Source organism: Erythrolamprus reginae, chromosome 2 (genome assembly GCF_031021105.1).
Source record: "Erythrolamprus reginae isolate rEryReg1 chromosome 2, rEryReg1.hap1, whole genome shotgun sequence".
Classification (NCBI taxonomy): Eukaryota; Metazoa; Chordata; class Lepidosauria; order Squamata; family Dipsadidae; genus Erythrolamprus; species Erythrolamprus reginae.
The window spans coordinates 168,790,091-168,806,882 of NC_091951.1; the positions used below are offsets into that span (position 1 = coordinate 168,790,091).

The 16,792-nt window shown below is 39.4% G+C and overlaps 1 protein-coding gene across 1 annotated transcript in view; it reads left to right on the top strand.

Moving 5' to 3' along the window:
• The window catches only part of PITPNC1 (phosphatidylinositol transfer protein cytoplasmic 1), a 207,499-nt gene that overhangs the window by 84,166 nt on the left and 106,541 nt on the right, over positions 1 to 16,792 (top strand). The window contains exon 2 of the mRNA XM_070740337.1: positions 16,236 to 16,384. Coding sequence (XP_070596438.1) covers positions 16,236 to 16,384 — 149 coding nt within the window. The remainder of the gene's footprint in view (positions 1 to 16,235; positions 16,385 to 16,792) is intronic.

Below are 16,792 nucleotides of genomic sequence, written 5' to 3' on the forward strand. Positions count from 1 at the left end.
GTCCATCTAGTCTGCCCTTTTACTATTTCCTGTATTTTATCTTACAATGGATATATGTTTATCCCAGGCATGTTTAAATTCGGTTACTGTGGATTTACCAACCACGTCTGCTGGAAGTTTGTTCCAAGGATCTACTACTCTTTCAGTAAAATAATATTTTCTCATGTTGCCTTTGATCTTTCCCCCAACTAACTTCAGATTGTGTCCCCTTGTTCTTGTGTTCACTTTCCTGTTAAAAACACTTCCCTCCTGAACCCTATTTAACCCTTTAACATATTTAAATGTTTCGATCATGTCCCCCCTTTTCCTTCTGTCTTCCAGACTATACAGATTGAGTTCATTAAGTCTTTCCTGATACGTTTTATACTTAAGACCTTCCACCATTCTTGTAGCCCATCTTTGGACCCGTTCAATTTTGTCAATATCTTTTTGTAGGTGAGGTCTCCAGAACTGAACACAGTACTCCAAATGTGGTCTCACCAGCGCTCTATATAAGGGGATCACAATCTCCCTCTTCCTGCTTGTTATACCTCTAGCTATGCAGCCAAGCATCCTGCTTGCCTTTCCTACCGCCCGACCACACTGCTCACCCATTTTAAGACTGTCAGAAATCACTACCCCTAAATCCTTCTCTTCTGACGTTTTTGCTATCACAGAACTGCCAATGCAATACTCAGATTTAGGATTCCTTTTCCCCAAGTGCATTATTTTACATTTGGAAACATTAAACTGCAGTTTCCATTGCTTTGACCATTTATCTAGTAACGCTAAATCATTTACCATATTACAGACCCCTCCAGGAATATCAACCCTATTGCACACTTTAGAGTCATCAGCAAATAGGCAAACCTTCCCTACCAAACCTTCTCCTATGTCACTCACAAACATATTAAAAAGAATAGGATCCAGTCCTCTGGCAGTTCTGCACTGTTCCAGGATCTTTGAAAGATATAATTCAGTGGTTCTGAGATCCCGTTTGCCAGTTTCTTCAGACCTTGGGGTGTGATCCATCTGGTCCTGGTGATTTGAACTTGTCTAGGGGAGACAGGTGTTAACTTACCATTTTGTTCCCTATTTTAACTTGTGTTCCTAATATGTTTTCTGTGATGCTGTTTTTGACATGTTGGATGGTTTTTTTCCTTTTGTGTAAAGACAGATGCAAAAAACGTGTTAAGTAGCTCTGCTTTCTCCCTGCTGCTTGCCACCTTCTTGCTACTTTCTCCCTGCAATGGATCAATTAAATGTGGTCTTACTAAGGTTTTATAAACTGGCCAGCTATCTTGTAAAGGTTTCTCTGTCCATCTTGCAGAAGTCTTGATTCATTCATTCATGGTTTGTAGAACCCTGCAGTAGATTTTGGGAAACCAAGGAGGAGTGATTTGATGCTTAGCATTCTGTCAGAGAAAAAATACGGGAGAAGATAAAGGATACTGAAAAGATGAAGGCAAAAGTAGGGATGAGGATAAGAACTAAGGGAACATTTTTTGCCACTGTGCCTGGAGGAATGGAAGGACAAGAGGGAAAAAAGAAGAGAACGTTTAAAGGCCAGCCTACCAGCACTGGGTTGCTCCTGGTTCAGCCTGGTTCTACGAACTGATATCACCAATGGTGGAAGGCTCTCCCCGCCCGCCCGGGACGCTTCTGCGCATGTGCAGAAGCGGCAAGGGCAATGTGCAAAACACTAGCAATGGGCTTTAGAACCCACTACTGCAGCCTACGTATCCAAAGTAATGCAGGTAAATATTAAATAAGTGCAATATGTAGAATAACACTGTTAAAAATGGCAACATAAGGGTTATTGATGACCACTTTAATGTTACATGGGAAATAGCAATACATTTAGATTTATATATTGCTTCATAGTGCTTTTACAGCCCTCTCTAAGCATTTTACCCATTCAGCATATTGCCCCCAACAATCCGGGTCCTCATTTTACCCACCTCAGAAGGATGGAAGGCTGAGTCAATCTTGAGCCGGTGGTGAGATTTGAACTGCTGAACTGCTGAACTGCAGCTAGCAGTTATCTGAAGTAGCCTGCAGTGCTGCACTCTAACCGCTGGGCTATTCTCGTTCTATCTTAAAACAATTTAAAATGTAAAAAAATCTTTTAACCACTTTTTTAAAAAATATTTTTTTATTATTTTTCAAAAGACAGACAAAAACAAACAACATTCAACATTTAAGGAGCTACCATTGCTCCGCTTGTCGTAGAAGTCTAACTAGTACAGAAAAGAAAAAGGCCTAACTATAATCAGATCAATACATAAATATAACACCCGCACACTATATTCTTGTTAAATTTAACTCTATATTCTTTATATTAATTAAGCTTCTTAGCTATAAAATATCAAATACTTATTCAAAAAATAAAATATAGAAAATAACACTTCTAACTTTATCATACTGTAAAAATACTCTATGTTTATATTGTTTTTAAACTATTACGTTCTATCTATTAACCTTCAGGATAATAAGTTCAGATAATTATAAATTCTTACTTATTTGATTTTTAAAACCACTTTAATATAACATGAGTGTCAACCCCAAAAAGGTAAATTCATATAAATAACAAGTGAAATATATTAAGACAAAACCCAAAGATGTGGTTTGATTTGGGGGGGGGGGGGGATTGTCGCTGGTTTTGTTCAATCAGGACAATTATGACCAATATAGTAAGATTTATAGACCTAATAGCTGCATTTATTCAACCACATTAAGCCTTAAACTGCATTACGGAAGGTACTGCTTTTTGAATACTTGGGTTACAGCAAAATACATTTAGAGGCAAATACTGGAAAGTCACTCCTTTTAAAGATATTATTTCCCCATGCTACTTCTCTTCTGTGGGTATCACACAGAAGGTGGCTTATCTCCACCAAATAACCCACGCTTGACTTCCTGAGTTGGTGTCCAAAACAGCCAGGTAAAGAATGGACTCACCAAACCATGTTATCTCTGAAACAGAGCTTGGCAATTATTGCTAGAGGTGCACAATGGGCAAAGTAAATTTAGTACCCTGGTGGCTTTTTAGGGATGCCACTCCTAATTGTGCATTTTCTCTCTGTCACAGGGAAACACAAGGCTAGCAAATGTAACCTTTAAACAGCAGGGATGGAACAGCTGCATAAATTGTTGAATGTCACATAAAGCATTGTCAAAGCAAAGCACAGCCAGTTCCTTTCTGTAATCTGAATGTATTTATAACACTAAAAATGAAGATAAAACAAGATTCTGTTCCCAATTACAAGCAACAAGGGGAGGTGGAACCACTGGGGTTATTCATCCAAGCAGAGAAGAAGCAGGATGTGGCCGTCTTTCGATCTCGGCTCCTGGGAATAGGTTTTCCCATTACCAGTGGCAAGCAGCAATCAGGAAAATAGCTACATCTAGAGCAGTGTTTCCCAACCTTGGCAACTTGGAGATATCTGGACTTCAACTCCCAGAATTCCCCAGCCAGCATTTGCTGGCTGGGGAATTCTGGGAGTTGAAGTCCAAATATCTTCAAGTTGCCAAGGTTGGGAAACACTGATCTAGAGGGATAGGTCTGGGTCAGGATCTTTAGGTTGTCAATTTGGCATACGGTAGGAAGAGTTTTGAATGGGCTGGGCACACCCACTGCAAGAGACAGCTTCTCCGTATCCCTGTTATGTGTAGCAAGTATGGCATCAGCCAACTTGCCTTTGCGGAGTTTAGGATAGGGAGAAAAAGAGTCTGGACACGTCACTTAGGAACAAGAAATTGGACACCACCGTGGAGAAGTGTAACGCAGGTTCATTCCCGTCTCTGTTTTAATTTCTTCATTGGAAATGTGAAAGATGCAGGTAGTCCTCAACTTACGACCATTCATTTAGTGATGGTTCAAAGTTACAACAGCCATGAAGAACGGGACTTACAATCGGTTCTTGCACTTACAACCAGCGTAGCATTCCTCACAGTAATGTGATCAAAATTTGGGTGCTTTCCATTTGTATTTACTTACTTACTTACTTACTTACTTACTTAGTTACCTACTTACCTACCTACCTACTCATTCATTCATTCACTCATTCATTCATTTATTCATTCATTTTGTAAACCAGCCATTCCCAAGGGACTTAGGGTGGCTTACAACAATAGGAATAATAAAACAATGTAAACAATAACAATAATATAAAACCATGTAATATCTCATTTGACATGACTTTACATCAGCTGCAGCGTCCTGAGGTCATGTGATCACCATTTGAAACCTGCCCAGTTGGCTTCCATCAAGCCAAATCAATCCTTAAGCCATATTCACTTAATGACCTCATGATTCACTTAACAACTGCAATGATTGACTTGACAGCCGTAGCAAAATCATAAAACTGGGCATGACTCAATAAGAGTCTTGCTTAACAGCAAAAATTCTGGTCTCACTTGTGGTTGAGAGTGGGGGACCACATATGCCGAACCTATGGCACATGTGCCAGAAGTGTTTCACAGAGCCATATCGGTGGGTACACGAGCTCAGATCCAGTGCACATGTGCATGCAGGTCAACTGATTTTCTGGCCTTCTGGGCCCACTGGGAGTCAAGAAACATGCTGTTTCCAACCTCCAGAAGGGGTGGGGAAGGCCTGTTGTTTGCTCTCCCCAGGCTTCAGAGCCTTTCTAGGAGCCTGGAAAGGGTGAAAACGGCCTTCCCCACCCCTCTGGAGGCCAAAAATGGCCTATTTAGAAATGGGGGGGGGGGGGGGACAAAATCACCACATAGAAGCACTAGTTGGCTCATGGTCATGTTTATAGGCATGTGGACTTCCGGGGGTTGTACGCGGTGCAGAACACCTACCCCCTTCCCGTCATGAAAGGTAAGTTGAACCACATGTCCAAAGGCAAGATATTTACCAAGCTAGATTTGAGAGAAGCATACCATTGCCTCCGAATCAGGACGTTAAAAGCTTGGGATTGTTCGATCTACTAAATGCCTAGGTGAAAGAATCTGATTGTATTGAACATGTATCAGAGAAATTAATCCAATAAAAAGACGAATAATTTGAATTAAAATTAGAAGTGGGTCAAGAGCAAATAAATAGGCTAATTAATAGCTAAGGTAACTGGCGATTTGAGAATTGTTGCCCTATACTGCAAATGAATACTGAACTTTCCAAGTTGATGTAAATATACATAGCTTTCATTTTAAAGTAGATAGCACTATGCAGCACTCATGAAAGATTAGGCTACAGGGAGTCACATAATCCCATGCTATGCGTCAGTTCGGTGTGCTAACTGAGTTTATCCCAAATAAAAGGGCAGAGATTACAGTCTTGCTTTGGATGTACAAGACTGGCGGCAGAAAAAGACCTCATGGTCCATCTAGTCTGCCCTTATACTATTTTCTGTATTTTATCTTAGGATGGATATATGTTTATCCCAGGCATGTTTAAATTCAGTTACTGTGGATTTATCTACCACGTCTGCTGGAAGTTTGTTCCAAGCATCTAATACTCTTTCAGTAAAATAATATTTTCTCATGTTGCTTTTGATCTTTCCCCCAACTAACTTCAGATTGTGTCCCCTTGTTCTTGTGTTCACTTTCCTATTAAAAACACTTCCCTCCTGGACCTTATTTAACCCTTGTTATGTTGAGTTATGGTCATGTTTATTTCAATATAAGACAATGAATGAGGTTGTGTAGTGGAATGCAAACCAGAAACTAATCCACTGGCACTGAAAAAAGTCACTTATGACCAGTTTTCACACTTTAATGGCTATTGCACCATTCCCGTGGTCACGTGATCAAAATTCAGACTCTTGGCAACTGGCATGTATTTATAATGGATGCAGTTTCCGAAGATCATGTGATCACCTTTGCAGCTTTCTGACAAGTCAAGTCAATGGGAAATTCATTCAACAGCCATGTTACTGAGCGACAACTGCGGTGATTCACTGAAGAACTGGGGCAAGAGAGGTCATCAAGTGGGGCAAAACTCAGTTAACAGCTGTCTTGCTTAGTGACAGAAAATTTGCTCTCAATTGTGATCATAAGTCGAGGACCAGCTATCTGTCCAAGCACATCGGGCAGGTGCTCAGGTCTATAAAATGGTAAACATGTATTAAATTGATTTAACATTCCATTGTAAAGAAGGGGGCCTATAAAAGGGCAAGGAAGCAACATTAATGAGCATTTTATTTATTTATTTACTTACTTACTTACTTACTTACTTACTTACTTACTTACTTACTTACTTACTTACTTACTTACTTATTTATTAGATTTGTATGCCGCCCTTCTCCGAGGACTCGGGGTGGTGAACTCTTGCAGAGATGGGAAAATGTGGGTCTAGGTCAGTGATGGCGAACCTATGGCATGGGTGCCACAGGTGGCACGCAGAGCCATATCTGCTGGCATACAAGCAGTTGCCCTAGCTCAGCTCCAACATGCATGTGTGTGCCGGCCAGCTGATTTTTGGCTCGCGCAGAGGCTCTGGGAGGGCATTTTTGGCTTCCAGAGAGCCATCAGGAGGATGGGGGAGGGCGCTTTTACCTTCCCCCAGCTCCAGGGAAGCCTTTGGAACCTGGGGAAGGCAAAATATGAGCCTACTGGGCTCATCAGAAGTTGGGAAACAGGCCATTTCCGGCTTCCAGAGGGCCTCTGGGGGGGTCGAGGAAGCTGTTTACGCCCTACCCAGGCATTGATTTATGGGTGTGGGCACTGGCGCATGCGTGAGAGCACCCATCCACACTCTTTTGGCAACCTAGAAGAAAAAGGTTCACCATCATCACTGGTCTAGGTGACTGTGTTTGCAAGTCAGTGCATTCTCCCTTTTTCATTCTGATGCCGACTGCTAAGCAAGCTTTGCTAATAGCATTTCATTGTTAATCATTAGATTATTTCTCAGAAAATGGGAATCATGGGTGGAAGATTAGAAAGGGATTAAAACTTTCCTTAATGCTTTTGTATCAAAAGAGTAGGCTCAAAACAATTCTGTGCAGGGTTTGGTTGCTGAGTTCCTCCTTGTGCTGACTCGCAGACTCTTCAATTCCTGCGTGTGCTATTAAAGACACTTCCAGCCTTGCTGTTCCTCCCTCTCCGCCTCCTAAAAGGGTCAGGCTCCCCCAGACAGGACCCCACAATAGATATCTGATCTCTTGCCTTTAGGTAGCTAAATTTGGCCTTAGGCAAGAACGTGGCTGAAATCTTGCAGAGATGCCTGAGCTAAGGGAAGATATTTTGTGCAGGCAATAAGGGGGACCTACAAAACAGCTGAGTGCCTATTCCATGTGCAAACTCTGAATTGATGGTTCAGAGATGTGGTGTTTACTTCCTGCCTTTTCCCAAAGCAGGATTTGAAACTGAGCAGTTGACTGTTTACAGAGTTGCCCTGTCCTAATGTCTCTCTTATATTTCTACTTGCTCCATGTATATGAACTCTATTATTCCCAATGATTATTTCTTCTATATTATTCCTAATGTCTTTCCTTCTATTCTTCTATTGGTGTATTTTACCATGATTATATCCTCTTAAACCCACATTATGTATTAAACTAACTAGCTAGCTAGCTAACCAACCAACCAACCAAACAAACAAACAAACAAATAAATAATAAAAACAAACAAACTCTGGTCTGAGCTCTGCCAGCCCAAGGCTCACTTTTCAAATTTTGCATCATTTATACTGTAACTCATTAATTAATATATTAGCTCTTTTTTCTTTTGTGTCTTGTTTTTATAAAGGGTAGTGCTATACACTATTGTGTACAATGTACTTTATAAAATACATTGTAAGCATGGAATTGTTTTAAAAAATAGGGTAAAATGCCAAGGGCTACGTTAGATGTGTTGAATATAAAAATGACAACACAGATTTTGGAATTGACTTTGTCCATATGGAATCCATCCCAATATGGAATTTGTCCATGAGTGTTTGTAAATAATGTAATATGTCGGCAGCTGAAAAAAGAAGAGAGGGAATACATATATTGCATTTAATTTTTTCCCACATCAGAAAATGTGGAACATTTGAAAGTCATGGAATTGGGGGGGAAAGAAGATAGTGAAGAATAAATAAAACAGCAGTGAGCTCAGAGAGGATGAAAATAAAGCTAAGAAACTCTTTTGAGCTAGCAGCCTAGAAAAAAAAGTACAGGCTGTGTACATTGCTTAAAATTTGTTTTTTTAGCAAAATGCTTGAAAGCTTTGCAAGTTGACAGGTATCATATTTGTACATACCTGGTTGCAATGGTGTACAAAATAAGAATGCCTTTTCTACATAATGCCAAAATATTCCAATTTTATATTATATTTGGATAATAGTTACCTGAAGTGGACCTGGAAACAATTTTTTGCATTGACATAACTGTTGGGAAATTATATGTCAGGCATGAAGAATCAGGATCACACATAATTTCCAGTTCAGAAGATTTATTGCTCAAAGCTATACACAAGAATTTAGTCAACTCACTGTCAACACGAAACTAGCATTAAATAAGACAACGGAATTAAAAAAAAACCCGAACTGAGAGCGTTTATAGACACATAAGGATTGTAGGCTGAGTCCTCTCTTGACTCCACCCCTAGGCTCTGTTGACTCTTCTCCTATATTATATTACTGAGCATTCAGCACCTCATTGTGGGCAACTTACTGCAATATGTATTACTAATAAGTTCCAGGTTCTTTTCAGCGTTAACCCAGATAGCCCTGTAATATATAACCCGGGGCTGTTAAGTATTTAGGAACTTGTAATCATTCATAACCTCTCCTCTCTACAACTTTCAGAGTTTATGATTGTACATTACACATTCCCTGCAAACCGGACATTTTTTGCTTTAATCAGGATGAGTGGATTCAGGGGTAGGTTCCGTTTGCCTTCCCTACCGATTCTCATCGGTGACGGAAGTGCACGCACCTCCATCACTTTGCACAAATGACCCTCTCTGCATGTCCAGAAGCCTCTGTGCCAGTGAAGGGCCCCCTTTTGCCGGTGCTTTCAGTGACCAGCGCGGGTGTGCGGGTGTCCGGTCAGTGCACGCGCATGTGACAGCATGAGATTTGACTTCTGTGCACGTGCAGGAAGTGAAATTTCATGCAAAGATGGTTGCACATGCAAGATTTCACTGATTTTCACTGATTTCTTTGCGCGGAAGCAAAGAAATGCCAAAAATCGGTGAAATCTCAGTGAAATCTCACATGCGCGATGCATGCACATCTCCCTTTTTCCCACAGGGACTGCGTCATGGACAGTCCATGCAGCAGCCCACTACAGCTCTGTCCATGTACAGAGGGTTCTTTGCCAGTGGTGGTGACCAGAGAACCGGTTAGGGGTTATAGACAGCTGGTCCAGCGAGCGGGCACCACTGGTACGTGAGAACCGGTCCAAATTGGCAGCAACCCACCACCGGGCGGATTAAACTGAAGGCTTTTTATTTCCAGAGAACATCATACATTTCTGGTTGAATAGGTATTTGCAGAAGAACTGCACGAGCTTGTGAAGTGTAAGTAAAGAGAGTAGAATCAATTTACTGTATATAGCAGAAGTCATCCTAGATGTTCGGTATATTCCTTTGGAGGGATTCCGGGCAATCCCGGCCCCCTTCATTACAAAGAGCTCCAATATTAGCAGATCTGTTTTGACAGCTCAGGGTCAATATTGGTTGGTTGGTTGGTTGGTTGCCTAGCAACATAGGTCTCTTAGTCTCTTGGTCAGTTGATATTCCTGTGGCAAAAATAGCCTATATTTTCTCCAGTTGCTGTACTGATGCTCCCCACCAAGCTTTGTTTGAACCTTCTTGTATCCAACAGAAAAGATATTGATCGTGTCTTCCTAAGGGATTACTAAATTGTGATTTAAATAATTCGATCCTTCTGATTAATGGTTTGAATAAACCCCACCCTGCTCATAATGCACTGTTCGTTGTCTCTTCTTCGTTATTAATACACTGATGTTCCTAAATGCAAAGCCCAGAAGGGTAGCTGCTTAAGATTACTGAAGCCAAATAAACAAATAGGTGTTTTGTTTCTGACATGCATTTCTGAAGACTAGAGAGTATTCTAGCAGCTCAGACTTCAATTCAGTCCTGTTTGGTATTTATGTGGTTAATGGTTGTGTATCAGTAAGGGTCCCCCCCCCCCCACTCTCTTAAGTTCTGGGTGACGCACAACCACAGCTGACAATTAGAAAATGCTTAGTAAAAAAGGTCAGTCATATGAGGGAGAGAGATGAGATTGTGGACAAAGTTCATCACTTTAAATATTTTGCGTACAGTAACACACACACAGCACCAAATACACTGAAAGCATCAGGCACCTCAAATTGATCTTCTACCTCATTATCTTTCTCACCAGAAAATTTGAAATATAGTCCTGGTGTAAATTGGAGAGGTGAAATTGTTCAAATATCTATCCCCCACTTGGATATTTATAACTATTTTGGACTGTTTTGGCAATTGCTGCTCTCCTTGGAACTAATGTATATGTAGTCCTCAACTTATGACCACAATAGAGTCCAAAATTTCCTTTCCTAAGCAAGAGAGTGGTTAAATGAATTTGCCCTGTTTTATGAACTTTCTTGCTTACAGTTGTTAAAACAAAAGACTGCAATTGTTAAGTTGGTAGCACAACTGTTAATGAATCTTCCTTCTCCATTGACTGTTTGTCAGAAGGTCACAACAGATCAGGGGTGTCAAACATGTGGCCTGCAGGCTGGATATAACCCAGGTTGTATCAACAGGATGTTCTTAAGGATTGGCGAGGAGAATTCAGCAGTAAAAATGCTGTTTCTCTTTGTTACCTTTTGCTGCTTGGAAAATGATAAAAAAAATCAATAAACACTGCGAAAGCAGTCAGACATCTTAGCATCCTGCAATGACTGGTCTCTAACTCATAGAAACATAGAAACATAGAAGATGGATGGCAGAAAAAGACCTCATGGTCCATCTAGTCTGCCCTTATACTATTTCCTGTATTTTTATCTTACAATGTATATATGTTTATCCCAGGCATGTTTAAATTCAGTTACTGTGGATTTACCAACTATGCCTGCTAGAGGTTTGTTCCAAGCATCTACTACTCTTTCAGAAAAATAATTCTGATCTTTCCCCCAACTAACCTCAGATTGTGCCCCCTTGTTCTTATGTTCACTTTCCTATTAAAAACACTTCCCTCCTGAACCTTATTTAACCCTTTTAACATATTTAAATGTTTCGATCATGTCCCCACTTTCCCTTCTGCCCTTCAGACTCTACAGATTGAGTTCATTAAGTCTTTCTTGATAAGTTTTATGCTTAAGACCTTCCACCATTTTTGTAGCCCATTCAATTTGTAACCCGTTCAATTTTATCAATATCTTTTTGTAGGTGAGGTCTCCAGAACTGAACGCCGTATTCTAAATGTATTCCAAACTCCTCCACCAAGGGTCTGGATTTTGGTCACATGACCATAGGGATGCTTCAACAGCCACAAACGTGAAAGACAGTCATAAGTCACTTTGTTCAGTGTTGTTGTAACTTTGATTGGTTACATTCATTGCCAAATGAATGGTTGTAAGTCGAGGATTACCTGTGTTCCAGGAAATTATTACTTTTCAGGGTGGCAAAATGAGATACAAGTAGAGGTACAAGAGATGGAAAATATAGTAGAAAATATAAGGAAAATTAAAAATATAAGAATCAGGGAAATGAGAAGGAAAATATTACATAAGTGGTATTTTACTCCCGTTCAACTCTCACACTTTCAGCAGAATGTCAGGGCTATTTGTTGGCATGGGTGTCAAGATAAAGGAGTGTTTATGCATATGTTTTGGGAATGCCCGATAGTGCAGGAATTTTGGCAAAAAGTGAAAGAGGATATCAATAGAATGCTAAATATACAATGGACAATCACTAAGGAAATGGCAGTACTAGTTAAAAGCAATGTGATGGGAGAATTTAGAGAAATAAAACAAGCAGCAATAGAAAGCGCTCAGGCTGTAATAGTTTTGGGTTGGAAGGATGTGATAAAATGGACAATGCAAAATTGGTATAGGTACATGGTGGACCATATTCAATTTGAAATTATAGATAAAAGGATAAATTTGGATAATGAAACTGAATTGAGACAACTGATGGGATGGTGGGACAAGGTAAGACGATATATGATGAGTAGAATCCGAGACCAAGCTATAAGAAATAAGTTGGAATCACTCTACAATACGTAAATAGATATATTGCTCTTGGGTCAAAGTGGATTATATAAGAAACACCCCCAATTGCTGGTGGGGTATGTGTGTGTATCGGGGTGGTGGGCACTGTTTTATGTTGTGTGTATATTAAACTTGATAAAAATTAATAAAAACATTTTTTTTTAAAAAAAAAGGAAATTATTACTTTCTCAGTTTCTATTTTGACCTTCCTTTGTTCAACATATTGTAGGAATTGACCAGGCTGAGCCTGAAGGAGGGGTCAAACGCATTAACAGTCTTGAGTCCCTTCGAGCCTACAAGAGATCTAAGTGCAGCCCACCTTAAATTCCATTGATTCTTATTTACCACCAATATTTTATTGTTTATTGGTTTATTACTTTATTATTTTATTTTATTTATTTTATTTATTTTATTTATTTTATTTATTTTATTTATTTTATTTATTTATTTTATTTATTTTATTTATTTTATTTATTTTATTTATTTTATTTATTTTATTTATTTTATTTATTTTATTTATTTTATTTATTTTATTTATTTTATTTATTTTATTTATTTTATTTATTTTATTTATTTTATTTATTTTATTTATTTTATTTATTTTATTTATTTTATTTATTTTATTTATTTTATTTATTTATTTTATTTTATTTATTTTATTTTATTTTATTTTATTTTATTTTATTTATAGGCCGCCATTGTCCTTGAACAGCTAGTAGTTCAGACTCTTACAGAGAGCTTAAGCTTGCAATAAATTTTATATTCATGTGAACTGCCTTGAACTGCCTGGATTTCCTGATTTCCTGAGCTTGATACATATGGTGTCATGACTAAAGCAGCTTGTTCCTAGATATTTTTTGCCAGAAAGTCAAGGCCACAATCTTTTTCCTTTTCTTTCCCATTACTTTTAGCATAAGGAGGGTGGGAAAGAGGAGAAAATTTTAGTGTGATATTCTGCAATATGCAAGCCAGATCTTTTGATCATAAAATTATTCTTGGCCTCAACAGAGGAAAGGCTGCGTTTATGCAGTTTTAAAGAACAAAAGTATTTCTGCAAGTCAGAAGACTCACAAGCTTTTAAATATGACGCTATAAAAGTTGTCGTCTGGGGAATACCTTAATTACAACAAAATCCTTTATGCTCTCGTTAAGCACCGTTCAAAAATAACAATTTAAATGTTAGCTCCCGCAGCTGAAGAACTTGTTTTTTTATATAAAATGCTTCAAGGCCAAAACATTGTGCTGTAAAGCTTTGTTGTGGGTAATGATACCATCTCAGTTATAGTACTTTGAGAAATGGGCGTCTCCATAGTTCCAGGATACATGCCTAATTATATAGCTCGGACTACACATTCTATTTTAAATAGCAGGATATTTCCTTTTTACCAATAGTGGGTTGCTCTCGGTTCGGTGAACCGGTACCAGTGGTGGCGGGAGGCTCTGACCACCCGCTTGGGATGCTTCTACGCATACACAGAAGCATTGCGCTCGCAAGTGTGTGCACAAACAGCAACAGGATTTAGAACCCACTACTGCTTTTTACATTATTAGCAACCCCAACAGAGTTTTTCATATTGAAAATCACACCACAATTTTTTATTATTATTATTATTATTATTATTATTATTATTATTATTATTATTATTATTATTACTTATTAGACTTGTATGCCGCCCCTCCTCTCCTCTTGTTGTCTAACAAGACTAAACTAAATGGAAAACAGCAAACTTAGGAAAATACCCAGTTTGGTCCCATAAATATTTACAGCTGTGTGTAGTTCCAATACAGGGAAACAGTGCTACAAGACAATAAAATCTTTCTTAAGAGACTTGTTTCCACTCTGCTAAATTGAAATCACATTCTGTTATAAAAATAGTTGAGTAAGACTTGTTTAAGCTAGATGTTTTTTAACTAAAAACCTCCCCAGAATTGTATTGAGTTTCACATAACTGCAGATGGTTTAATTAGTTTCACATAATTTTTTTAATAACAGTTATGAAACATTAGTAAACTTGAACTTCTATTTGCAGATAGATTTGAAGGAATTTCCAAGCTTCTTCGAAGATATCTTCAGTGTTTCATTATTATTATTATTTTCAGTTGTAATGCCTAGGCTAATAAGTAGAGGGTATTAAAAAATCCCAGACAACTATGGCCTCTTTATGATTTGTTGACTTCAACTCCTATAATTCCTGAGACAGCAAATAGAAGAAGGCAATGGTAAACAGTGTCCATAATATTACCAGAAAACAATAGTTTGCAGAGTATTTTACCTGTGTAGTATGTCCCAACTAGATCAAATCTGGTGCATCCACAAACTGAACTGAGCTGACAAATGAGCTGTTTATACAATCCATGGAGCATTTGAAGTCGCTGGCTGCACTTAGAGTTCAAAGCCTTATATGTGCAATAGGTTGAAATGCTACTCACCCTTCCCCCCTAATGTTCTTGAGACCATTTCATGTAGGACAATTTGCAGATACATCATACTATAATTTTGTCTAGATAGTTATCAAAACTTTATAAATGGGCTCTGTATAAAGGATTCGCGAAAGATATTATTATTATAACAACAACAAGGTAGAAGATGAGCAAGTTGAGCTGGCAAGCAGGGTTAAATGTGTCATTAGTTTGGAATCATTGCACAGCCACAAGAGACCCAAGTCCCCCCCTCTGCCAACCATGAATTATTTTGAAATTATCTAGCGCCAATTTAACTTTGGCCATTATTTGATCAGATTCTTGTGCATACGTAGCAGTAATAAACTCTTCTATGTCAGGCACAAGAAACAAGGTTGTTTAAATATTACATGTTTATTCTATGCTAGCTCTCTACAAGAATCTGATCTACTAAGGGTCAAAGCAAATTGGTAGATTACCGTCAAGGAAATTCAAGTGGCTGGATTTAGATTCTTTATGGTTGCGTAGGGGTTTCAATGATATGCTTGACCCTTCCCTTGAGCTCAACAGGGTCATCTCCTGCATCAATGATGGTGAACCTATGGCACAGGTGCTACAGGTGGCATGCACAGCCATATCTTCTGGCACATGAGCCGTTGCCCTAGCTCAGCTCCAATGTGCATGTGTGTGCCAGTCAGCTGATTTTTGGCTCACATACAGGCTCTGGGAGGGCGTCCAGAGAGCCTCCGGGGGGGAATTTTTTCCGTTGTGTGGCTCTAGGGAAGCCTTTGGAGCTTGGGAAGGGTGAAACACGAGCCTACTTGGTCCACCAGAAGTTGGAAAACAGTCCGTTTCTGGCCTCCAGAGGGTCTCTCCCCACGCTTTGAATTATGGGTGTGGGCACATGCAAATGCGTGACAGTGCGCACACACCTGAAGAAAAAAAGGTTCACCATCACTGTTTTTTATTATTATTATTATTATTATTATTATTATTATTATTATTATTATTATTATTAAGCTGGTTCCAGAGGGTCAGGGCCGCCAGGAGAAGGCTCTTCTCCTGGGTTCCACCAAACAACATTGTTTAGTCGACGGGACCCGGAGAAGGCCAACTCTGTGGGACCTAACCGGTCGCTGGGATTCATGCGGCAGAAGGCGGTCCCAGAGATATTCTGGTCCGATGCCATGAAGGGCTTTATAGGTCATAACCAACACTTTGAATTGTGACCGGAAATTGATCGGCAACCAATGCAGACTGCGGAATGTTGGTGTAACATGGGCATACCTTGGAAAGCCCATGATTGCTCTCGCAGCTGCATTCTGCACGATCTGAAGTTTCCGAACACTTTTCAAAGGTACCCCATGTAGAGAGCATTACAGTAGTCGAACCTCGAGGTGATGAGGGCATGAGTGACTGTGAGCAGTGAGTCCCGGTCCAGATAGGGCCGCAACTGGTGCACCAGGCGAACCTGGGCAAACGCCCCCCTCGCCACAGCTCCCCCTCGCCACAGCTGAAAGATGTTTCTCTAGTGCTTTGAACTCAGTGAGCATTCTTGCTTCTTTGCACCTAAAACAGTCAGCCCTAATTATTTTTAAATGTGCTACTCACTGTGAAGATGTTTTCCTTAAGGGTTTTGTAAAAAGAAAATTGACCCATCACCTAAACACACTTTTTTCCTTCTTTTTTGCATTGCAGTACAGAATTGGACAGCTGTACATGATCAGTAAACATAGCCATGAGCAGAGTGATCGTGGAGAAGGTGTGGAGGTGGTACAGAATGAGCCCTATGAAGATCCAAACTACGGGAATGGTCAGCTGACAGAAAAACGGGTCTATCTGAACAGGTAAAAAATCCTGTAAGCCTTCTGCCGTGGCATCCTCCCCTAATGACGACCTATGCAGCTTTGGGAAGTAAAATGCACTAAAGCCCCAAAGCTTTAGTGCACTTTGCATCAATCCTCTGTTTCTGGTTTTATGAGAATCACATGGTAATACATACCCTGAGAATGGCCAGAACTCCTCCTATAAAGTACATGCTTACTGATTCAGATATGTGGTCAGTCAATTCCTTCCTCCAGTGTTAAAAACTTTGGAGAAAGGAAAGTTGTGAAAATGAACAGAACCATGTCAGATACTTATTGGGTTGCTACATTGTGCTTTAGTACAAAATAGTGAAAAAGAAACTGAAATTATAAATAAAATTAAGCAAACTGTGTGTTCACATGGGGAAAAAAACATAGAATAGATAGTCC